The sequence below is a fragment of the Trichogramma pretiosum genome, unplaced genomic scaffold (genome assembly GCF_000599845.2).
Source record: "Trichogramma pretiosum strain Unisexual culture from Peru unplaced genomic scaffold, Tpre_2.0 scaffold30, whole genome shotgun sequence".
NCBI lineage: Eukaryota > Metazoa > Arthropoda > Insecta > Hymenoptera > Trichogrammatidae > Trichogramma > Trichogramma pretiosum.
The window spans coordinates 562,020-589,395 of NW_019641675.1; the positions used below are offsets into that span (position 1 = coordinate 562,020).

At 42.0% G+C, this 27,376-nt stretch overlaps 1 protein-coding gene across 3 annotated transcripts in view; it reads right to left on the reverse strand.

Annotated features, from left to right (window-relative positions):
• LOC106653051 (AT-rich interactive domain-containing protein 3A-like) overlaps positions 1 to 27,376 on the reverse strand; it is a 46,243-nt gene that overhangs the window by 7,277 nt on the left and 11,590 nt on the right. For all 3 annotated transcript variants that reach the window (XM_014372282.2, XM_023460691.1, XM_023460692.1), the window contains exon 4: positions 9,877 to 9,949. In XM_014372282.2, coding sequence (XP_014227768.1) covers positions 9,877 to 9,949 — 73 coding nt within the window. The remainder of the gene's footprint in view (positions 1 to 9,876; positions 9,950 to 27,376) is intronic.

Sequence of the window (27,376 nt, forward strand, 5' to 3'; positions counted from 1 at the left end):
TAATATTAGCAAAACTTGCGCGCCGTTCTATACGTATATTCGCGCGAGTAATACAGTGTAAAATATAATCCCGTATACACACACATGCGAATATGTGGGAACTTTTTAATAATAGCGTGTCCCTCTCGCACGAATAAAAATTTCGATAAAAAAGTTATATATAAAGCTTCGAGGAAAGGCAGTTCTCTCTATGCATATAAAAGCGCGCAGCAACGGCAGCAGCAGCAGCAGCTCGATCGTATAATTGAAAACAGCAGAAAAAAAGTAGAATAAGAAAGAATGGAAAAAAAAAGAGTGAAGAAAAAATTCGCAATATCGAATAATGACGGCTTTCATAATTTCTGGAATTATCGCCAGCTCGGGACTTTTATGATCGTTGGGCTGCTGCTGCCGCCTGCATATAATATCGATCATCGATAAAGCAATTTCATTCTCTCGATTCCAGCGCGCATACAAAGTTTGCGTTTGTGTGTGGATGTATATTATTATTTGCGTCGAATTGATATAATACGTTTGTGCGGGCTGGGCCACGGTATACGCGGATTTAATAAGAATTACGAGGCGCGATCTCATCGAGAGTCGTAAAAGTCGTCAAAAAAGCCATGAAACATGCCACAACGCGCGTACGTATGCAGGCTACATTGTATAAGCTCGTCTCTCCACTCCCAGCCTCCACAACAGTGTTTCGTTTAATCGCCTTTCGATTCACTGCATTAAAATCATTGATCTACGATCGTTTATCAATCGCAAATATGAACTTCCAAAATCGAAACGCGCGCACGCGTCCGTGCCAAAGCCTATTCGGCTTCTTTTTATCCTATCCCATCCTCTGTATAGCTCATCCTGTTTCTTTCTCGCTTTTTTGCTCGCAGGAACCTCGTAAAACACGAATCGCGAACACGCACACACACGTATACACATATATATATATGCTCTCGAGCGTGTGTCTAGATTTTTTATGGTCTCGCGAGACAGTACGCGCATCTCATTCGAGTTGTATGTGTATATAAATGCACACGCGAAAAAATCGATTGGAGTTGGGCCAAAGAGGCGCGGGGCTAAACGCGTTGGCGTTGAAGACTTTTACGAGAAGTTATGTTCTGCTCGTTCAGCAGCAGCAGCAGCAACAACAACAGCAACAACAAAAAAAAGGATGAATTTCGCTGTTGGGCTCGTCTCATTCGAGAACCACACACGCATGCTCACACGCGCGCGCGTACGATTGTCGTCGTTTTGCTCTCGTCAAAGAGAGCCATGCGATCGCTCTTTGTGTTGCCTGCTGCTGCAGTTCTTCTCTGCAGCAGATTCTTATGCAGAGATAGATAAATATGAGATGATAATGTGCATTTCACGAGGTGAGACCGTGAGAACTGCGAGGGATTATCGCCTCTTAAGCGCTTAGACTTTTGCCTGAAATTTTTATGTAGCTATTCCGATGAAAAACAGAGACATAACGTGTCAAGCTCGCGTACATTATTAGGCGGAAAAAAATTTCTTTGCTGATCTGACAGTGGGATTTCGGTCTGATACAGATTTCCCCAAATTTTGCAAGTTCTTTCTGTTATTTACGCTCTGATGGAAATGTTTAATATAAATAATGGTCTAATTACAAAAATTGATCATTTAAAATGTATTATGGCACAATACCATTAATGGGCTTGTTTTCGGCAATTTTGTTAATAAAATTATGTTACAAATATTGAACGCCTTTAAATAGACTGAATAGCAATTGCTTTCAACACGATAATACCACTTTAAGTCTCTACCACGAGATGGCGAGTACCTACATATTAGTAAACCTGCAAGTAGCAAAGTAAAAATAAGTGTATATGAGTCAAAGCGCGATTTCGGAAAATATGATGTTTGTTTTGATGGCTATATAAAGTAAAAATTACTAAAATGTGTCGATGTCATCTCATTACTAGATATTATAATAACTTTTACTATGAATTCTAACAATATTTATTGTATTTTTTTCTTCGTGTTCGAATGTAGCATATAAATTTATTAGATGATACGCAACACGAACACCCACTATGCGAGAATATCATCCGATACCCCCCACTATGATACGTACACACATTGAATCGGCCGCCACTTGTTGCGCGTCGTACATATATATACAGTTACGCTCCTCCTGCTCGATCGAGCTTAATCGAGTCTGGCCGGAGCTTATCTCCTCTCGCGCGCGCGCTGCAATAGAAGCCGCAGCCGCGTGGAGGGGAATCGAAATCCCTCCGCCTACTCGAGTATTCCCCTTCGACTTCCTCTCCTCTTTATATCTACTTATATATCGCGCGGCTTCTCTCTCGTGTATGGCGCGCAGGTGCAAAGATATTGCGATGTGGTTATAGTGTTGAGAATCCAATGGACGTGTTGCAGTCGAGCGATCGATATGTAATATAGTAATCGGAGTCTGCGAGCTGCGTTGACTTTCTTTATTCTTACAGCTGTAACTCTATCATTAATACTCATTAATTAATTGATGCTCACACAACGATTGATGACCGAAAGTATAATAATTGAAAAATATTCAAAATGTCGATGAACGGATCACCGCTAGATGGCGAGTATCTTTTTCGTTAAACTTGCAATCGGCAAAGTGAAAATAATTGTATAAGGTAAAGCATTTTGGTCTGATATTTTATGATTCTCACACGTTGCCTTTTTGATTGGAAATTTTTGAACTTTGCGAAATGTGTCTCACCGATTTATCAATGAAATTCTTATATAAAGTACGAAAACGCAAGGGTGTGGCTCGAGGCTCGATACGCGAGTACAGCACAAGCGTTGTCTCGTTACATTAGCTTCGAGGCCCTTTTTACTGCGGCGCGTCGAGCGAGCAAGCGAAAGACGACGACGATTTGGGTGGGCTTCACTTTGCCTCCGACACATGTGAGTATATAAAAGTCGTGCATTTTTCAACGGCTTGAAAAGTCAATTACTTGTATTTTCGGTTCTGCACTCGACGCGAGTCGGAGTCGACTACGTCGATATAAAATAATTTACCTCGGCTAAAAACAAAGGGGGGGAACGATAAGCCGTTCTCAAAGTCCTTTCATCGCGTATACCAGCGCGTAATGTAAACACCCTGTAATACGTATAGACTGACATCGCGGTAAGTTTTGTTCTCGGCTGACCGATTTCCTCTTATAGTATACACTCCGTATAGACAAGCTTATCTTTTGCTAAGAGAGTCCATCTTCGTGATTACACAGCGATCAGTGAAAATTCGATTCGACGTTATAAATAAATCCACGCAATTAGCGCGTCATGTGCTTGTACTGTGCGTAAGTGAGTACGTATGTAAGTGCGTGAATACGCGCGGGCGGCCAAGAGCAAAGCCGCAAGTTAAAAAGGAAAATCTCTTCGTTCTGTTTGTGTATATTACACGCACATACGCACGCACACTTAAACACTTGGTGTTCCATAATACTATACTCGTCTCGGGGGCGCGAGTACTTGCCAACAATGTGGCGATGCTTTGATGTGACGTACGCGCGCGAGCACAAGAAGAGCAGAAGAGAGCCCCGCAAGACTCAAAGTGAATCTTCTTTGATTGTAATAGCTACTTTTATACACGCTGTAAATTTCGTTTACGAGGATATACTATTATAATACGGAGCCGCGTGCGCGTGTCATTGAACCAACTCTCTTTTAGCGATCCTTTTTTTTCCGCGACTCATATCATGCAGCAAAGGAAAAATCGTTATCGTCGCGTATCGTCAAATCAACCGTTTTGGACGTTATATTATAAAACGTACTACAGCCTCGACTCTGGATAATATTATTAAATAAAATGTGCGCGCAGCTATGAGTTTCTGCCCTGCAGCGGCAGTGTGCAGCTTATATATATCGTTTGGCTGGCGCGCGCGCGCATTATAATGCGTAACTCATTCTTCCCACGGCTCCGGGGCCAACGGGTCTCTTTATCTTTTCGCTTTCTCTCGTTCTTAACCCGTGCATGCGGCTGCACGACGCGTCGTCGTTGTGCAGTGCAGTGCGCGGCTCGATTTCCTCTGCAGGCTGATATATACCCGATTATATTCGCAATGTCGTGCGTGTAATAATATTATTATAATTTCATCCGCGAGACTTTTGTCGAGTATAAATCGACGCGAGGTGTGCAGCAGCAGCGCCTCTACAACGTTGCTATATACATCGGAGTAATGTATATGATCTTGCGAAGCATCGAGAGGAAGAGAAGCGGAGAGACGATTAATTAGCGTCTCGAGTAGGATATCTACGTATATATTAGATAAAAGTAAAGGTAGCTATTGGCTATGCTGCTGTGCTGCTGCAGCAACTAATTCGAGAGAAGCTTGGAATTTCGACAATTACGCGGGGCCCCGGTAACTGATGATCCTTTTTGCTATGCGCCAAAGAGCTGCTACTGTTTACGCAGAAACTCGCTTACGTCATTGCTGCTACTGCTACTGCTGCTGCTGCTGTTTCTGCTACTGTACACCTAGCACGGAAGGCGCGAGGCAGACGTGACCCGAATCGATTTAGGATTATTGATGATTTGAAGCGAAAAGTGAAGTCTCTGCTGCTGCTGCTGCTGCAGTGGCGCATATATATCGTGTATCTATAGGAGCCGTGTAAAATACGTATAATCATCGCCTTTTCATATAATACTAGCGCACACAAATGCGAGTTGGCGAGCGCGTGCTTGCTTGCTTGCACTCGCACACACACACACACACACACATAAGAAATTTTACCTTTTTTTTTTCAACTCAACGTATGCAAAAATTTAAATTCCCATACACACGCGTACTTGCGGCGCACAACACATGAACTCTTCGTGACGCTGCTACTCGTCTTTTTCGGATTCTAATACATAATAATGGGGCTGTTGCTGCGAAAATTAAAGTCCGATACGAGGATATGCCCGGCAGACTTGAAAATATTTTTTGGGCTACTGCGGTGGCTATATATAATATAATATATAATGCCGCCGAGGAGAGCGGCAGCTCACCCGCAAAACGTCAAACGTCACTCAATATATGCGCTCTCTCTCTCGCGCGCGCGCGCACCAGAATGAGAGAGAGAAAGAGAATAATTACACTTATAAAAGCTGTTTTTATGGCCTTCGGGGAATATTGAGCGGGCGCGCGTCGATGGCCGTCGACGATGATGATGATGGTGATGCTCCCACATTTTTCTATGATCGATTTAACTTCGCACACACAGACACGCGTTTGCTCCTGCCGTGATGTTCGTGCATGGGCACGAACTTCAACTCGGGGGCTTAATTATTATTCGTAAACAGTATAACGATATACACGTATGAGATTTTTTTCGTCCGCCGTCGAGAAAAATTTCTATCCTCGGCGAGTAGCGCGCGGACACACAATTGCTCCCGAAAATTAATGAATGGCTTCTTGTATTTACTCGTCCTGCTGGTACATATATATAAGGAACGAAATATCTATAATTTCAAATACACAATATGTATCGTACGCGAACGAAATTCCACTCGCGCGCAAATTCATTACTCTGCTATTATTTTTCGAGAGATATTTTGTAATATTACCATATAAGCCGCATGCGCGCTGCCGTTTAAAAACGATATCTACTTATTATCCTTTATTTTTCCGTTTACTGCATAAATACCAGTGAAGTGGAATAATAACAATATTACGCGTAGAAAAAAAATGAGCGACTACTTGGCTCGATGGGGATATATACCTCGACTTTTACTTTCAAGCTCGTCTGCTCACGCGCGTAAATACGTATATAATGTGAATTTCGAGAGTCGTCAAGAGAGTCATTTTTATGAACTCTAAGCTGCTGCTCGTGCAAAGCCATTGTAGTACCGCGTGCGCTATCCCAGAACGGCGAAACACGAAATTGATGGAGATTTTCATTTTTCAGCGTCTATTTTTTGATATTAAAAAAGGCCTCGAACAATCGAAATCGAGAATGAAAAGGGAACTTCCGTTTTCGATACATTATGCGCGTTTTATATAACACTTGTAAGTCGAGGCGAATGATTCCCGATGATAATGAAAGTCAATGTATTTTTATTTTTTTTTTCATTTGTTATAGCAGAGAACGCCGCAAGGTATTTTTTTTTTAATATAAAAGAATCGAAGCACACTTCATGGAAAAAAAGACGATGAAGAGCGAATGAGAGAGAGAAATAGAGAGGCCAAGAAGAAGGTGCCGATCGAGCATCTGCTCCGTGTGTGCTGCCTCTTCACTATTTTGCACGGGGCGATCGAGCGCGCGGGCGCAAAACAATATATCGAAGGAAGGAAATGCGCGACAATGAGAGCGAGTGGACACACTGAAGCGATCGTAAAACGGCATGGGTATATAGATGTATCGTTTATATATAGCGTTGAGTTTCTAAGAAAGCCAAAAAGACGATGAAGTACGCGCGGAAGGTTCGTCGGGTACGTATTATATACACATCTTGTCGGATTAACGCAGACGACGATGCGAAAACACGCCGCAGCATGGCTACAGAAGAAGAAGAAGATTACTTTGCTGGAGTGAGAGAAAAGAAAGAAATTGCGAATCGCGCAAGTGTAATCTACTGATGAGAGGATTTGTCGTACTGTTCGTGTGTATGTGTACCTATAATACGCCGCAGCTATACACACGACTTACGAGGGTGGCGCGCAAACAATCGAAGAAATAAACGAGTTTTATTTCAATTGTGTATCTCTGCTTGACGAGCTCCGAAAAAAAATTTAATTGTACCCGAACCGAATGTGGCATCGATCAGATTTTTTTTCCGCGAATACACGCGGACGAATTAAAGCGCCGCAGCAGCAGCAGCACGCATACGTAGTGCTCCAATTAATTGGCGGCACTTATAGACTGACCGTGCGTGACGTATAAAAAGTGTGTGTTTATACTTTGCCTACTCTGACGCCACGTTATAATAATAATTATAATATTATAAATTATATACGTACGTGTGTGTATAAGTGAGCAGCAGCCTCCGGTCGCGATTGCCAAGGAGATTTTTTTTTTTCATTTTTTCGTACGATCTCGCATGGATAAATGATTAATTCCGCTTCTACGTGTGTATAATGTAAGTATAAGCAAATGTGTATACGCAAAGAGTACAGAAAAAACAGCAGCGGTGAAATAATGCATGTACGTGCTTATAGCACAAAATATTACAAGGCGCGCATGTACATTGCTTGAGAAAAATCGTTCAGCTCGACGCTTGGCTTTTTTAACGCAAAAAGCACACCGCTGCCGCCCGCGTACTACTGTACATATTACGTTTCTCGGGGTCTAGACCATACATCGTAACGTGTATTTATAATCCTTGTGTGTGTATCGACGAGCTAAGAATTTAATCGCGGAAACGCATAAAATGCAGCGCAGCAGCCGCACTCGCGTATAATACAAAGTGTGCAATGCATAAATGCAAGAAAAAGTTTGCCACGGCGCGCTAGCCTGCATTAATTACGTTGCTGCTGTTTTTTTGGTGAAATAAACAATTTAACTATCACGGCGAATAACGATTGCATGTATACGTATAAAAATGCGTGTACACTGCGGGGACGGCGGGGTATGTTTCGTGTGTATGTAAGCCGAGCGATTGCGTGACAACGAAATATGCCACCTTGCCGTGCGTTGATTTCGCAGACACTGACGCCGCGCCGCGCTCGATCTGCAGGCCTCGTGCACTTACATATAATACGCACAAGCTGTAATATACTTACAATCGTGCAAATTTGTAAGAAAAAATTCAAAGCCAAATTTTGTGTATAAAATAAATGTAATGATTTGCCTGCACGAAACTTGCGCCGTGTAATCTCTCTCTCGAATTTGTATGGAGCAATCAAAAATAATGAAAACTACTTCCGTCGTGCCTGTGTGTGTGTGTGTATAATATACTCGAGTATGTGTGCAACTTTATACGTATGTGTCTGTGTGCGAGTACACCAAAGCAATCTCAGGTTCCACTTAGTCATTCTCGCACCTCGTGGCCGCGCGCGCGTGCAATTCGCCTACAGCGCGTGTGCAGTCCAAGCAAAAGAGAGCTGCACATCGAACTCGCGCCGTCTTATGTATTACCGTTGGCTAATGACATAATCAAATTATCCTTTCGATTCATCTCTCTCTTCTGCGTTTTAGTTTCGGTATATAAGCGAGATGAACAAAAAAAAACAAGAAGAAAAAAGAAATGAGGCATCGCAACGACTCTCGGGTATCTCATCGCACATAATATGAAGAGTAGAAGAAAGAAAGATTTGCATATTAAACGGCTTAAGATTTATAACCTATATAACCAGTCGTGAAACGAGGCGCATCATAAACGATAAATATAAATGCAACACTTGTTATTTTTTTCCTATTGCGATATATACCTTCTGCCCTCGCACTCGCACGCCGATGCTATTATACGACTCGATCTTGTTTTTGTTATAACCCGCCACCCCACATATGCCTATAGATCGCTTAATGGCATGCATATAAACTCGCGCGCCCCGAGAGCGAGTGCCGAGATATAACTATTCAGCTCGAGCTCGATATCGATCGAATTTCTTCTTCTGCGCCGAGGTATGCCGAAATCATCATCATCATCATCATCAGCATCGCTGCGCGCGTAACGATGCACGCATTATATTATGCGCTGCGATATATAATTGAATCGAGGATGTGAAGAAAAAAAAATCGATCGAGGAACGAAATGAAAGATAAATCAAAGACACGTGGTACATCGAGCAGCACCTCGAGATTCATAATACAAAAATTCCAGTTGGAACGTTTAATAGATTATCGTCGCGTCTATGTACTCACGAAGCAAGGCCGGCTGATCGGGAAAAATTATTATTTTAATTTAACTTTTATTTTCATGCGCTACTTGATACGCTCTGCTATATTTTATATACAAATATCAAAAGGAAGAGTGTCAGACAGATACGCGTGAGAGAATGAGATTCATTGTTTACACAAGAAAAAGCCTCCTATACGTATATGATGTACCATTTCAAATAATATAAGAGATTCGGTGGGGTCCCAATTTCATTTCATCTTCGAAACATGTGACTTTTCATACACTTCTGATCGTCCCGCCGATCTGATGTTCCGCGATCAAGAATAGATTTTGTCGATATTTACTTTAAAACGTCGTGTAAGTTGCGCGATACACATGGACGCCAAGTAAACCTGCGTGCACGTACTCGAATTGTATAATATGTATTGTAAAAGCTCTAGAAATAAATTCATATAGGCGAATCGCCGATGAAAAACATAAAGATATGGAAATAATGTGTCTAGAATTTGCATGAGCACGTGTACACCCGCATATATAGATGTATAAAGTAAGTATTAAAATAAAAAAAAAGAAGGAGTACATTTGCAAACGCGTGAGAAAGAGCAGCACGATAAGAAAGCGCGCAATGCAAGCGCGCGCTTACAACAACAGCAACAACGAAAAAAATAAAAGAAAGAAAGAAAGAAAAGGAAAAAAAAACAAATAAGGCACTATAGATCGTATATAAGGGAAACTTATTTCCGCCGGCATGTGGTGCATGCGCGCGCGCGCGCGTCGAGTAGTGCTACGTGCTGTATGCGCGCATGTTAATTCGCGACTCGCAGCAACTCCCGGCAACACACATAGAGGTTAATGTCTCGAGACGAGCATCGGTCGTAATTGAGGAATAATTACAAGCTGATGCGCTTTGTAAAAGCTCGTCCTCGTCCCGTCTCTCTCTCGTCGTACTTTTGAAACGACTTTCGTGTTTTAGATCGAGTACGTATACGCAGAGAGAGAGAGAACATTTTGCATTAAATGAAATGCTAGGATATAGACGCGTGTTTGTTCGTTTGTTTGTGTGTGTACATAAAGAAAGAAGACAGACGTCAAGACTTTGACGCCGAACAAAAGTAACCACTTACCTCGTTCTTGCATAAATTTGAACAAATTGTCGAGGAATATCTTGCGCTCCGGATCATTGCTCAGTGTGTACAGCTGCAACAAAAACGAAAGCAACGCGAGAAACGATATTAATACATCTTTATAATGTGCTCGATATTAATATGGAATAATAAAAATGTGATATTATATTTATGCAAGTCATATTCGTATCCCACACCAAAACACTGTATGGCAAAGTCCACACACACACAACATAACATTCAGCTCGGACGGAGCAGAAACGGACTCGCGCGCATATGTATAGGTACGCAACCAAGACGCTCGTAGCGACAGGCGAGATTGCTCATACAGGGTCGATTATTAATGATACCGTTTAACCCGAGAAAGAGTTAATGCATTTATATATACGCGCGTGTGCGTGTGCGCGCATACATGCCCACACTGCACTGCGGGCCTCGCGGCCTTCTTATATTATTCCCCTAATAAAAGCCGATACGTCGTATTTGTTACACGCGCGCGCGCGCGAATAATATAGCGTTTATATTATTTGTAAGTGTAGGTGCGACTAAGCGCCTGTCATCGTGTGTAACAGAGATTTTTCCACATACGTACATTAAACACTCACACGCGTACACCACCTCCGTCGACAGCAGAAATTATTCCAGGAAATTTCGGGGATGAAAAAATTCAAATTTTAAAATCTATAAAACGCCAAATAACAATGAGGTGCGAGAGAGAAAGATAGATGAAAAAAAAAAAGTTCAGGGCGACAGAACGGCGCCACGGAAGCGTGCCTCAAAGGACATGCGATTTCTATTCGAATCTGCGCCCTGTAAATGTGTATATATTGCGATTTCAATAATATATATAATATACACCTTCTTCATTGATGCAGGATTAACAGCACATGGACAGAGCAAGCTTATCCTCTCGCAGCAGCCCTTGTGTATTGCTGCTGCTGTTCGGGACTTCGATATACGTATTTACGCGCGCATAAAGAGAGCAGTGCGAAAGTACCGTTACAAGTGGCATATACACAAGATATTATTACACACATACAGACAATCATCAAGGAGCGCGATTGATTTAGTCGCCGCTTGTATTCATACCACTAGTACTATTCAATACCAACTGGACATCCATTCTAGATTGGCCGCAGTATAACGTTTTTCACGAGAGCTGCTGACTGAAGCAGTCGGGCAATTATCGTTGCGACTAATCGAATTCTCGAGACGAATCTTTGTTCGCTACACACATCCTCTACACTTTGTCATCGGCACCAAAAAAAAGCGAGCGAAAAACGAAAGAGTGTGCGGGTGAGCTGCTTATTGTTTTTATATAATGCGCAAGAGCTCGAGCGGGTGGAAAATAGAAGATTGGATTTTTTTTCCTCCCCGCAACGTACTGCAGCTCGTGTCCACCTCTTTTACCATTATTACGATCCTGTGCGTCTTCTGTCGAAGGAAAATAAAGAGATTCGAGGGCAGAAAAGTATTATAGCAAAAGGCTATGCCACGGATATTTATAAAATATATTTAAGCGGAAAAGACTGTGAGCGCGTCGAGATAACACCACCGCTGCCGCTGCACATGAGGCACTTATCTAAGAACCAAATCGTATTCGCGAGTCATTATGCAAAATATAAGCTGTTCGAGGTGTGCAAGCTTAATCATTGTTACCGCGAGTGTGCAAGCTAGCTTATCGCCCCGCGTTGGTGTGTGTGTGTGTGTTGCTGTGTGTGTATATATGCGCGAGCTATGAACAATTCTAAGGAGTTTGGTGCCCGCGCGTATAATTATTATATATAGACTCTCGAGCGCGCGCAGAGAGGCGCTCGTAAAAGAAAATATGAAATTTGCATGCGCGCGCGATGCATAATACGAGATTCTTTTTTTTCAACTCCGCGTGCGCGCTGTGTGCTTGCTGCTGCTGCTGTTGTTGTTGTTTCGTTTTTTTTATTTGCTGTTGTGTACGTGTGTGTGTACGTGTGCTCCAGTTTATTACACTAAAGGGATGCATAATATATTACAATATCGGATGTGTTTTTTTTCGCACAATCGTAAACGTACGGCTGAAACGGCCTGAAAGTTTTTCGTTTTTAATTATATACACCCGTAGTATAGGTAGAGAATCTCGACTCGCTAGTTTTATCTCCCGGATCGGAGTGAAATTAGACGAGTACGTATAAATATAATGCATAGGTGTGAATATCTGTGCGGCAGATTTTATCCATCTCTTTGATTCCTGTTGGAATAACAGGGCCCCAGCGCGGATATCGACAGAAATTTACACCTCGATGATAAAGTCGCTCGAGACTCAAAAGCGTACCGATATTTATATATCGGAAGTAAAAAAAAAAAAAAAGAGAAATTGAATTCCTGCACCGACGTACACCTGTACAGTACGGGTCGGGTAGATGTCAATTAGTGTAAGCGATGGAAGGTCGTTAAATAATGAGCAAATATCGGAAGTGTATAAAGAGTCGAGGTCTCGCGCAAATGTGTATATAAAAACGGATGAAAAAAATATATATACACGAAACCCGAGCAAAGAAGGAGGACAAAAAGGGAAATATCGTGTGTATCGGACGCAGAGCGCCTTTGCCTTTTGGTAAAAGCCGCTCTCAAGAGGTGTGATTTAATATTTCCAGCTAAGAACGTAAAATCCCGGCCGTACTCTGCGTTGCAACGGCGGCGGCAACAGCAGTAGTCCACCGCACATGCCCTTTAGGGCTCGATGCGCGCCCAGCTAACGCAGCGCACAGCTACGGCAACAAAAAAAAAGAGAGAGAGAAGTTCGCGAAATAATATATAAGTGAATTTTATGCGAATGATTATGTCGATGCGGCTGTCGGACTCAGTTTGTTTTCGCAGCCATAATAATATTTTATATATGCACGAGGATCGGGGCGATTTTATGGATTTCGCGCGAATCAAGACTATTAAAAAGATTCGATAGAAAAAGTAACGATACAACGGGCGGATACATTTTACATAAAATCGAATCAAATTTTGACTTTTATACGCTATGCCGATTGACGAAATTATTTAGCTAATCCTACACGTACACACACGCACAAAAAAAACTATTAACATTTCCAAATCTCAACTTGTATCGGAGGTAAAATTGCTCAATTATTAACGCGCCAGCGAAAAATGTCGCGTGCATTATTAAAATGTATATCATTGAATCGCGCAATTCGTTTAATAGTTGCAATATATCATTACGTGACTCGCACCATATCCTACACAGCTTGAGAAATTAAAAGAAAAAAATTAAATCTAGGTCTCTATTCTGGAACTTTACGTCACAGGAAAATTGATAAAAGCGGCGAGATAATGAATTCAAACAATAATCCGGATTGAACTCGTTTTTTTTATAGAAATGCAGGCAACGGTATGCGTGGGTAAACACGACTTATCACTTAATTGTCAAGTATCAAAGAAATTTTATAAGATAACATTAGCATAATGTATGTACCCCGTCAGCACTAGGATGATTTGGATCTGTGTGCTTCTTTTTCGATTTTTCATTGACAGTTAGCATTGTATCTTCGTCTTCCATATCTGTTTTCTCTCTGCTCAAGTTCATCATGGAGTTGTAATAATATTCGTTCGAAACTCCCATTTTATAAAATATATAGCCTAGATTTAACTAGAGTAATTTTTATTACTAAGTTCTTTTTAAGATCGTTCGTGAACACACAAACACTTTCAACACTGAACACGTACTAAAACTATTGCGAAAACTGTTAAAACTTATTTTGACAGCGCCACCGAAATAACATGTACTATTGTACACCGCAGCACTGTACGAGTTTTGAACACTTCGAGATCCGATGATCGACTAGTTCAGCAGCGAAAAAATACATGCTATTTGACCGAGACGATCCTCTAAACTGTCAGACCCTACTTTCTCCAACTTATCTCCTACTTATTCCCTTTCCCCCTACCATCTATAAATTTGATCTCCCACTCCTCCTCCGAGTTATTTGGATGGCGTTTCTCTAAGATCACTTTTAGGATCGTCTACTACTCAGTATTTGGTAACCTAAGTTCAATGTTTTTTGAGAAAGATAAAAATGTAATGAATGAAAATATCAACAAAAATCGTATGATCATCATAATACATCATCTATTTTAATCGAAGGCTTATCTTAAAAATAATTTCGAAGAAATCAAATAACGATAAAAAAAACCTCTACGGGTTAATTATATTCTTTTGCAGAAACTTTACGAACAATGATTTGGGTAATAATTGTTATCTCGGCGCGAACGGGACGATGAATGACGATGTGGAGTTGATGACACACGTGCAAAAAAAACTACAAAAGAAAAATATAAGCCCGAACAATGGGAGAAAGAAAGGGGTAAAAGAAAGAAGACAAGCTGCTTTGCGCCGCTGCAGCCGTGCTCAGTGATAAATGAAAGAGTATTTAGCACTCTTGGATTAGCATATAAACTATACACCCGCTGCGCTGCTGCTCGCGCTCCGCAACCATAGATTTTGAGAACGAGAAAAAGAGAGAAGGAAAATTAATGATTGACCGGACGTTTTCGGTTCTCGAAAGAAACACCGATACCGAGATATTAGAAAAAATTAAATTGTACGATCGCACGTAATAAAATTAATATTAAAAAGCAAATTTAATGATTTAAGAACGCATTTGATTCGGCTCATTAATTACTCACATACGAATGTGATTAATTTTTACTTTTCTAAGAGTTTTTATCGAAATTTGAAAATTTCTCTCGATCATTAAAGTATAGCCGTTTTAATTACTTCTTGATCAATTGTTCTAAAAATCGCAATTAAAGTGCAAGCAAGCCTTTCGACATACTGTGAAAAACTTTTTGGAAAACTTCGAGGACAAAACTATCTTAATGACGATTTCGATAAAAAACACTAATGTAACTCGATTAAAGATTAGACCTTTAATTAAATTCAAATTAAAACGCAGACAATTCGCATAATCACGCGTGATATCTGTGGAGATTAATCGATTCGACTCTGGTTTCAAGTTTCACCTTCTGAATCTTTTTCCTCGAGCGCATTATCATCTCTGCAACGGTCATTAACGTTGATGCGTTGCATTATAGCTGAAGCAGCAGCAGTAACACGGCAACAACAGCTGTGGATCGATCGACAACGTTTCATGCATACACACCTTAATGACTTTGTTAAGGGGGCGCGAGCTAAAAACTTTTCGGGTTCGTTTGATTGATTCCGTATAGAGGCCGTCCCTGCCTTTAACCCTGTTGTTTTTCTGCAATTAAGTCCGCTTCGTTCAACTGAAACGCGATATATACCGCGCAGGAGGACGAGCCTCGAGAGTGGATGTTTGATCTGAGGAGTACGCATGCAGTAGGTGGGATGTGCCGATTGACGCGCTCAACTCGATTTTCTCGAGATTTTATTTTTTTATAATTTCGTCGATGAACATTTAATTGATCAAAGTTTTAAAAGCACGCGTAGCTCTTTCGAGGTACTCTACAGGGTAAGGAACTTTTCTTCGACTACGACGACGACGGACTATAACCTAATTTGTCCATTAAGCATTTTCAACCCTTTTTCGGTGTACGAACGCACCCACGCAGCAGAGAGAGCGAGAAAGAGAGAAAGGAGCCGAGAACTCACACGGGCATCTTAAAAAGCATCGAAACGAGTTATTATTGCATAGAAGGGTGTATCGAGCTTGCACGTGCCTGCCCTGCGCGCGTGTAGTATGCGGATACATATATGTGGGTGTAAGTACGTACATGCGTACGTATACGCGGGGTCAGGCGAGCCGTAAAATTGTGATGTATACGTTGCTTTGCGCGCAGATCAAAGTTGCGGCTTTCAAACAATGTTAACCGGATTGGCCTCACTCTCCCCTTTCTGCTTGCTTCTTCTCCTTTTTTTCCTTCTCCCTCCCTCTCTCTCTCTGGTTTCTTTTTCTTCGAGTTTCGCGATGAACACGCATACATACATTCGTATAATACGTACGAATGTACGCCACCTCCGGTCGTTCTTTTCATTTGTTTATCTATCCACGAGCAGCGCGAGTAATCGACTCCGAGCTGCTTAATGAAATGTCGTTGAAAATCGCCGCCGCCACCAGTCTCTCGTACTTATATTCTCTAAGCACTGTATGCATCCGCGTACTTTTGCGCGCGTATAGTGTATTTTCGGCCGCAAGAAGGGCGTTAATAACGCAACCATTTAACGATTGTACTTGGAATCAATTCGAGACAGCCAAACAGAGCTTATATATATAACGCGTCCGCTAGGCTGCATGTAACACACACTCATGTAACGAAGCTCGCAAGCCGCAAATTAGCACGAGTCGACTCTCTCTCGCTCGCTAGCGCATAATAAAAATTCGATCGCTGCGCACTCCGAGACTCTTGCATCTTGCTCAAAGTAAGGCGTACGTATGCATTTTGTTATACATGTATACATTTATACAGTGTCTGACACAAAGTGTAAAATCCCCTTCAAAGGCCTTAACGGCGGCAACTAAAACACACACACGTAAAAACAATCGCACCGAATGAAACATGTATGCGCGCGCGTATAAAAATGCGTATATATATGTAGCCTCGAATGCAGTAACACAAGAAATTTCCGAGAAAATTCGTTTACGATACCGCGCGCGGCGAGAACTGCAAAAAGTTAAATTTTGCCAGCCTACTGTACGGATCGCTCGGCGCAACGCAGTATAGAGCGTAGTTCCCTTTGGAAGGAGGCTAGCACGTGTGCGCCCTGCAAATGTATGTGCGCGTAGTACATAGTATATAGAAACGAAAAGAAACTGTTAACCATGCGGATAATGGCTTCCAGGTGCTGCTGTTGCTGTTGCCCTGCTTCCTGCGCACGTGTTGCGTCACCTTTAGCTACGTACTATACGCACTCGGACTTCCCTTTCCCGGCAAGGAACCTTATCAAAAGTACATGGCGATTTTTATCGTTGGTCAGCGCAGTCCAGCGAGTATGAGCAAGTATGTAAGCGCCCGCACACAAGCCAGCTTCGCTCGGACGTACCAGAGCTCTGTATAATTGATTGTGACCGTTAATGCGCTCTAATGCGCTTCGGGGCAAAGTTTATAAATGATGATCTTTCGGGGGGCGCCATGAACGCCGCCGCTGCTGCTGCTGCTACGCGCGATAAATGATTTCGACGGTTCGAGATAATTTTCTGTGTAAAATTTTCAGTTCGAGCTGGAACTAAAAAAAAAAGAAAAATAATTATTGTGCGAAGGTGATCATCTGGACGCGATAATAAGGATACGTATTTCATATAATACTTTCTCTCGCTCAGTGGCAAGCGATCGTCATGTAATATCGAAAGAGATGTGACTCGAGCGCGCTCGTCAACGTATATAATACGTCATGCACTCGAAGAGGAGCAGCAGCAACATAAGCTCGTCGATATATTTTAATGTCCGATCCTTGATTTATCGCCACGATGGCGATTCGTCATGTGTTTAAGTATGCAAGTTGATTCCCTGTGCGCGCTCGGTTGATTGCAACCTACATTATTATTGTATGTAGTTGTGCCTGAACTCGAGATCGGTCCGCGCAGACACACAACCGGTCGATCGCCACAACTAAATGAAGATTGAATGGGTGGCGATTTTTTTCCTCTCGCGTTCTTTTTCTAATTCACTCGTTAACGTTTCGACGATAAAAAAAAATGAGACGGATCACTTTCATACGTGCGGCAATTAAAGAAATTTCGCTTAGATAAAGCGAGGAAATACCCGACGATAAGGTGTATAACTACGTAACTAGCTGCGAAGGGTATAAGTACGTTTATAAAAACAGATCATGCGTTTAGGACTTGCATACAAGTTATAAAAGGCGTATCATTAATCACGGCTCACTTATACCGTTCCCTCTCTTGCATTCGCTATCTCTCTCATTCTCGACATGGCATGTGCAGTACGCTTCGCACCTCTCTCACTCTCTTCCTCGCTTCAAGCCCGTCGTGCTATACGTGTATATAAATCGAATTCACTTAGCCGAACGATTTTTTTGCCCCTTTTTTTTTGTCGATGTTGTTGCTGCTGCTGTTGTTGTTGGTCTCTTCCCGTGTGTATACACGAGCCCGTGATAAATAATGCACGATTTGTACATACCACATAATCTTACGCACTCGACGAATCGGTACTTTTGGCCATTTATGACGTGTGTGTGCATAGATACATACCTGCAACACAGAAAGGAAAAATCAAATGGTTAATTTTTTGCGAGATACAGGCAGCCTCTAAAGAAATTGTGAATTTCAAAATTGTTACGCCACTCGCACCGCATGTATAAATACATATAAAAGACAAGCGTTAATAAGCACCCAAAGACGTAATAAAAAGTAGAGAAAATTTTGCTTTCTAAATACTGCGCTCGATATATACATTTTAAGTATCTCTCGCATATCTGCATCATGTATAAGAAACAAGACACGTAAATTTGTATTTTCATGAAAGAAAAGAAAGAAAGAGCCCAGATAAGCCCCGCACAGGCGCGTCGGTAGTAGGTATAGGTTGTCGAGCAATTCGATCACTATATAATATTGTACAATCGCAACTCGTAAGATTTCTCGCTTGCGCTATGTGTATACGATTGAGCGATGCGCGCGTGAGATAAATACACACACCTAGTGTACGCATCGAACGCGGTACATATCCGAGATATCATAATTGAATTAGTCTCATTATTACGGCGGTATAGAATATAGAATTGAAATCGCGGGAATATACACCTACATCGAACGCGCGAGCCGTTGCGCCGTACCGGCTAAACGTCGATAATTACATTAACACTTTGGCTAACTCTTTTTCGCGAAAACGATTTTGTACGATTTTTTTAAAGCTGTATCGCATATGTTCTATATAGTATACTACACGCACAGCACACAATGGCTTCGTTGTTGTTTTTTCCGTTCCTTTTTTTTCTTTTTTTTAATATGCCTCTTAGCGACCCGGGACTTGCCTATGTATAAACGTATAGGGTCCCCTTTTTATTTCAATTTCTCTCTCCCAGGCTTCGATTTTCATCGATTCTTTTTTAACCCCTTCGCACCGCGCGCGATATTATTTATTTGCCAGGCGATAAAAAACGGCGGGTGCGGCGGCGGTCGTCGCATGTGCAGCAGCGGCCGGCGACTTCGTCTGCTGCTACGCGCGGGAAGGTTTCAACTTTCGTCTGGTTTTAAGGCGCGCGTAAAATGATTAATAACGGCGCGGTAGGTCTAGAAGTCTCGGGGGTCTTTTGATATGTTTTCAAAATATTCGCAACACATGTACAAATGTGTGTATACTCGTCGACGTCGTGCGAAACCGCGCGCGCCTTGATTAAGTTTTCATTCTTTTGCATCGGTGACAGCGCAAGTCGTACGTACATATTTTTATGCGAAAGGAGTCGAGTGCAGTGCAGGGGAAAAAAATTACCTCGTCGAAGCATTATATAGATCGATCGTCGCAACTTTCTCTCTACGGTCTAATCGAAATCCTCATTAAAGTTATAGGTTTTTTTCTCTCTCTCGTCTCTGCACTCGTATCGCTCGCGCATAATGGGGCTACTTTCGCAATGAGGCAGTAATATCGGTCCCGTATTATATACACACTCGCACAGACAAACTGGCGTACGTGTGCATGCTAATGCAATCATCGCCATCAAAAAAGTATATATACGCGCCCGTGTGTACCTATACGTATACACATGTATGTGTACCAGGAGAGCTATAAAAACGCAAAACACGTATATAGACGTGCATTATATGCAGCCGGGGCAAATATCGCGTGCTATTTTTTCCGCGAACTTGCATGTCAATCAATAATTTTGTAATATAATGGCGCGCGTGTACACGCGGGCTTAAAGCTTATAATTTGAACCTAACCCATTCTCTTCGCAGCGACGCTCGATTCTTTGGAAAACAAAGAGTGAAAGAGAGACAGAGACAGAGAGAGAGGAAGCGGCTGTGGCTTGTGTATTATGATTTTTCGTCATATCGCGCGTATTATATAGATTTTTATGACGAACGGACGCGAGCACTCGAAAGAAAAATAATGGCGCTCTTTTCGCTAAACGATTTAATTCCCTGAAGACATTAGCATGATACACGGTACCACACGGGTTTGCCACTCGCGCTAAATGTGTATTACATTGAAATCGGTAACAAGTGCTTTTTTTCTCCTCCTCCGCCCGCAGCAGCGTCCGAAAGGTATATAAACGAAAGTACTCTCGAGGTGATACATGTTATAGTCTGCCGAAACCGCTTCTCAATACTAATCCGCGGCGCGTTTCATGAATAATTTGCTTCCGAAAAAAAGTCCAGTTTCTTCGTGGTACACCATATAACGAGAGTTGACAAAACGCCTCGTTTAATAATTAATATATCATAATACAAACAGAGAGGGCCAAAGGTGATGAATCTGTTAACATCAACGCGCAGATATCCCCGCGTAATTCTCTGTATGATATATACCCTTTGTATCAAGACCGACAGACGCGGAAACACTCGATTTGTCTTGGATTAGTAATGCCCCGCGCAGGTGTGTGATAGGCTCACACGCACGCACACACACACACACACACAAGGGGCTCGTATAAAATAGCTTCTATATCACGATCTCCTCCCCACACTTGAGAATCGTGTGGCTGTATCGCCCGCGACGACGATCATCATTGCCTATAACTCGTAGTGCTGGCGATCGACACGACTTCTACGACTCTACGAAAAACGACGAGATTTATGCGTGTAATTTTTTTTTTTTTCGTAAAAGGTGATGATGAGACTAGAGGATGTGCTGCTCCCATAATATATTATAGATATGCGGCCACGAGCGCGTCTTATATTATGATATTTCACTCACGCGTCGACTCTATTTAATGTCCGGGCCGTGAATACTTTTGACACCTTTTTTTCATGAATTATGGGAAGTTTCGACAGTAAAAGGATACACGATACTTAGTGCTAGCGAAGAGTTAAGTGTCCTCGCGCCATAGACACCTCCTCTCGTGGATAACGCGTGATTTTTTTTTCATTCATAAATTGGCTTATTCTTGCCTTTTCGAGGTATTTACTTGTGACAAATTTCATTATGCTACTCTACTTTTTTTCTCTCGGCAAATACGAGATTCGGTTTAGTTTTTGTTTTCGCTCGTCTCTCTCTCGCTTTCGATTACGAGTGTGGTGTCAACAGGTGCTTGGATCGTGAGAAACTGTCGAAAATCGCGTTAAATACAGCAAAGATGCGGATGTATTGTTTTCTCTCGGACTCAATATAATTTCATTATTACTGTCGATCCATGTAGAAAATATGTGTCAATCGTACTCCGAATAAAAGTGTTCAATATTGACTAAACAACGAGTCTTCTGAATACGTCAAAGGAGGAATTTTTCTTTTGTCATGAAAAAGTCGCCGGTTTATAAAAATTCAAATTTCCGCATGCAAAGCGAAATTTCAATTCATTTCGTCGCGTATATGAATTTTCGGTAAATTTCCAAGACGTACTAACTGACGAAAAAGTAACAACAGCGCAAAAAAACGACGTCTCGCATTTATTATTCATCAAATGCGTATTTTTTTCTCGCAAAATGAGGCGAAGAAAATATTCTCTCTTCTTACACTCGCTTGTAACAGAGCAACTAGCTAGCTAGCTAGCTAGCTCGAGCTAGCTCGAAGCCCGATGTTCATTATACAATCGTTCAATCATCGATGCGAATTTTGTTGAGCCATTACAATCGCTTAGTAATGGAAAATTTGCTACCGGCATTTGCGCGGAATACGCGCGCGCGTATATTAGCAAAGCGCGAGAAACGAATAAAAAAAACGTACGTTTGAAAACGATGCTTGCGGTATTTTAATTGTGTATTGAACATATGCTCTCGGGTGAAAGTCACAGAAAAATATATTAAAATAAAAAAAGGTTAAACAACCGCGCTTTACGAGATTTTGTCATTTCCTTGGAGCTCCGCGATATGTAATAATACATAGTGTGTATTTCCCAAGAGCGCCGTTGTGGCGGCGGCAGGTGTATTACATATAGTTCGAAGGTCGAGTACTCGTCATCCGCGCGCGTTTCTGATAACGTTTGATAGTTTTATTATCTGGGAGCAATTGACTTAGCGTCACACGTGCACACATAGTGATGTGAACGGCGGACAGGCTAAAGTTATTGAGAAACAATAACAATGCTATATGTCTATAATATATCGGATGAGCTCGACCGAGGCCCGAAACGGAAAGCCGCTTTTTAAGGCGAGCACGATTTTCATTATAAAAACGTCAAGTGTCAAAGCGCGCGCGCTTCTCGTCGTCGTGGTCGTCGAAGCTCTGACACTGAATCAACTCGACGGTTTATTGGTGTGCCGCTCGCGTCCTCTTATTCTTCTTCGCTCTTTTTTTTCGACTCTCGTTCAAATGAAATTACTTATAACAATATAAAGACAGACAGCTCACGGAGTGATTACGAAACACAATATAAAAATGCGCGCACATATAAAGTATTTTACAGGGCCGAGCTATGCGAGTGAAATTGGCTTTTCGAGCAGAGAGCACGGTGTATAGCTGAAGCACATCTCCTCTCGTCGAGTTTTTCTCTCTCGTTCTTTGCTCTATACATGTGCGCGCAAGAATAAATAAATTATCGCGGGAGATGGAGAGAGAGAGAGAGAGAGAGAGAGAGTTAGCGGAGAAAGAAGAGTACAATTTGAAAAGTATCAAAGACTTCGATTTGCAAAAATAATTTATAGACGATAGAGGAGTGGGAGGTTTAGTAGCGTTTGAGAGACCTTCTTCATTCGGTGCCTGGCCCGAGAGCAATTTTACGATAATGAATTTTTTTTTCCTTCCTCCTCCTTTTGCGAGCGCTTCTGCTGCCGTTGCTTCTGCTGGTGCAGCGCAAACCCGGGAGAGAGAGAGAGAAAGAGAGAAAGATACGTAAGTATAAAAATATAATACGTATAGCGCGAGACAGAAAGCAATGCGCTGCTGCTGCTGCTGCTGCTGCCGCTGCGAGTAGTCGTAAACTGTCAATCTTTGAAACAGGTTTTCAGTTATACGACTTTCGACAAAACCGAGAGTTTTGCCAGTCAGGTTTCTTATAATACATCTTTTTGAAGCTTCGCATATTTATTATATATGCGCTTCTGCAGTGCTCGATGCTGCGATGCTGATGCTGCTGATGCTCGCGGACTGAGCGAATATACGTCTACCTACATTACGTACATATTATGAATACACACACACACACACACACACACACATAGGTACGCAGACACATTCGAAAAATGCACGCACGCGAGCGTATTGTTATTACATTATAGCAAAAGGCCGGCCCAGAGTGTCAACGTTAATCATCGCCGCGTTGGGCGTACAATAATTCACTCATTTGCTGCGCGTGCAAATGTAAGTGAGAGAGAGAGAGAGAGAGAGAGAAAAACAAAGTAATAATGATAGTCATGAACGCGGAGGCCGCCTGAGAAATATTTCGTTTCTTATGTTAAAAGGAGTTTTCGAATTTTCTTCGCGTATATTATAATACCGCGGAGTATATCGATACCGAGAAGTCGTCGTCGTCGTCTGGGTTATTGATATTTTACGCACACGCCGGGGCCCGGCTTCCAGATAAGATATTTGCAAGAAAAACTCGGTACGAGAGAGCGCGATCTCATCTGGCTCGCTCGCGCATTGACATTGCAAACGGCACGGAGCTTTTTCTTTTAACTTATAAGTTTCGCATTGATTTGGGTCAGTCGAAGAATAAATTTCAACTATTTTTCACGGCTACCCGCGCATCACAAAGTTCGCGTTGGCCTTTTGTTACTTGTTTTTTTGTTTTTTGTTGTTTTTTTTTAGTATCGTTGTTTGTCAGACAAAATGATAACATTAATAAGTCGTCGATGGGATTGGCTGCTATATCCCGAAAACTCGTGTAACGAACTATAAAAGACACGCGACCCCCTGAGGACATCCGAGAATCGTGAGTCCCCTCGGCTGGTATGTATTTTTCGAGAATCACGTCGTCAAAGAGTTTATATATACACGCATCTATCTCCGAGTCGATGGAAGGATCGTCTCTTTTATATTTGTGGATGAAGAAGACGAACTAAAAAAGTGTCATTTAAATGATCCTTGACGCGCGTCGCCTTTTTCACGCTTTATCATCGGCAAAAAATCGGCGCGCAAGAACTTATCAGTCTTTTCGCGGCGACATAAAGATCCTTTATTGTGTTCATTTATTTCCAGTCAGCAGCAGCGGCGTATACGAAAATAATTTATGCTTATACATACGCGCGCATATGCGTACACATACACGATATAAATATATGTTATCACGTCATTAGACTCGTGATTTCATTAGCACGGGATGTTTTTTTAAGCGTGTCGCCTCTCGCTTTTTTTCCCGCCGCTGACTCTTCTCTTTCTCTCGCTCGACGATGCGAGATGAATGATTGAATTTCCGTACTGTCAATTTGGATGAACGACTAAAAATATCATCAGAAATATATGAATATTTTCATTTGGGAACAAAATGCGAATGTACGTACGAGATGGTGTGCCCAAGAAAGAGTTTACGCGCGCGCGCCCCGATTATAAATAGACAAATAGATTAATGGATTTGGCCACACGGCTATTATTATAAATTTATCTCGCGCTAGACATTTATTTGATGTTTTTGCGGTTAATGTGATTTCGATTTTTTTGATTGAAGCGTACTACTAATCGGCAGTTTTAACATCGGTCGAGCTGTCATAATATACACGCGTTTCCAACTGGTTTTAATATATATTGAGCACGTGTATATATAAATTTTAGTGAAGCGAGACGCGCGCGCGCGCGAAGATGAAGCTATTAAAGCGAAACGACCTATAAGATCTGTATATGGCGCGGTGGTGACATGTACGCGCGCTCGGCACACATCTGCGAAGATACGATCGCTCATTCCGTTTTTTTCGAGAACATTATTATGTGTTTACCCGAAAAAAGGCATCGTATACTGCGCTCGAGCGCGTGCCGTACACCCAGAGCGAGCTCCTTCTTTTTTTCGCTTTTTTTTCTTCCTTCTTTCGGCTGTGCAGTACTGCAAGTGCATCGTCGCGAAGAGGGCACTGCGTATGGTGTCTTCGCATTACCGCAGGGAAAATCGTTGAAAAAGTTGCATGATGTGCGTACCGAGAAAAAGTTAAATTTCGTACGATATGTGGCGTATAGAATTGCGTTCGTTATCCGATCGTTTCTCTTTTATTTTCATTTCACTTTATTATTTTTATTTTTTCTATGGCCGGCGACGAGTTCCGGAATTAATGCTGCTGTCGTTGGTGGATGAAGCGATTTCGTGAAATATATACTTCTCGAGACAATAATGTTTTACTGTTTCGAAGAGCTTAGCTTTTATATTAATATTTTGACTTTTTTATGATAAGGCAATCAATAAAATTCGAAAACATGATAATTAATCAGAGAAAAACAAGATGTATAATCCAGCATGAAGATCAAGTAATATGTCAACCACGACTGCTGCGTTTATGTTTGGACTATAAAAAAATAGTAAAGTACATGATACAAATTTTTGAATTAAAAAATATTAATGAACAACGATAAACATTTTTATTGGCACATCTAATTCGTATCTTCTTTTGCGCAACGCAAGTATACGAGCTTTTATAATGCATCGTATTCGTATACAAATTTTAATTCGTCTCCGAGATCGAGTCACTTTTAAACCTCCAGATGCGTTGCCCGATCTAGACTCGTACTGCTCTCGCATACATATTATAACATTTATATTTTTAGATATCTCATTATGGTGGGTGTATACCCTTTTTTCGTGCGTGGCATATCGCCCGAGCACAATACAGCATTTAATACGACACATGTGCACGTTAAAGGATGCGCGCAGTACGACTTATAAAAATGCGCCCCGAAGCTTTAATGATCTCTCGCATATTCCGAGCAGTTTGTGCGAGTTTCATGAGCTATACAGAGAAATTTATTCGATTCAATCTTTGCTCAAATCCCCTTGGATCCTAATTTACCAGAAAAAAAAATGATAATAATAACGCCTCTCTCGAGTCTCTCTCTCTATATACATCGAGAAAAGGACAAGACGGACGCAAAACTGCCTGCAGTGTAGAAAAATGACTCGACGATGCATCAGTGCTGCATCAGCAGCAGGAGCCGAACGGCAGCCAAGCGGCGATGATGAACTGCAGGGAGGTCTTCTCGGTATCACTCGATATTTATAATCGTAAAATCCCCTTTATATCGTTTGGGTCGTCGTCGTTTTCGCGAGGAGGCTGCCGCAAATTTCGTTACATTCACGGGCGCGCATTAAAAGCCGCCTTGCCCGAATTCTCGGATCAGCGGAAACGTAAGTTTTAAGCGTCTTCTGATCTGTGGCCTTTCACGCGCATCATATACACACATACACACACATATCAAGAAGTAAAAGCTCGATATTGCTTTATTTGCTTTTGGGACGCGCATAATGTATTCCGATGTCGTATCGTACAAATATTATAAATATCGCTACCAAGAGCGACGCGTATACATATTTTTGCGCGCATTGTTTATTTTACCGATTGCTCGAAATATCCATCGGCGCGGTATATAAAGCTGCGAGTCGAGTTAAAATGTCTCTTTTATATATTTCTCCAATCCCGCGATTCGAAGTAATGCGTTGCTGAGCAGCAGCAACAGCAGTAGTAGGTAGTAGTAGCCAGGCCTGAAGTGACAAACGAAGGGGCTTTGGTAATTGCCTGCCTGCCTGCCCGAGCTTGCCGGTCGACCACTCGGACACTCGAGTGAGATATATTCGTAATATAACGTATATTATATATACGCGCGTGCTCTCACATCATGCGTGCACACGCGCATATAACACGCTCGAGCCCACTGAAACGCGCACCGTAATTTGCCTTTGCCCTCATTAGAATGACCGACGCTGCCGCTGCGGCTTTGAGAGCTGTCTCTCTTGGCGACAACGATTCGTTCGACTACCCTTCCCCGATGATGCGCGCGTATATATACCGGGAGAGATACATATTCGTGTGTTATAAGCCTGCCTGGTGTATGTGTAACTTCAAAAACGCATTAACACTGTTTTTCACACGAATTTTGAGCCGGGGCGTACGTACGTACGTACGTAACATTCCAGTTTTGTGCTCGATTAGCTCGTCGTATAAGCCCTCGCTGGGCGCGCGAATCATTAAATACGAAAAGTGTTGTGTTGCGGGCTGGCAATGTTTGCACCGAGCGGCTATATGCGATACATTTGATGCTGTTAAAATCGGTTATTAGAAGAGTTCGCCCGGACGATTCCGCTCGAAATGTCTCACTCTCATTCTCGCGCGAGTAATTGCGCTCGTGTGCGGAAATTCGGTGCGCGCCTCCCTATATGATGATCATTTCGGTTCGTTAAATAATATATCCTCTCGCTGGGCACGTAAAATATCTTGTGCTGCCGATTTTGCGCACACGAGACGACGACTTTACTGCGCGCGGGAATCAAAATGCTTATATTGCAACGTTT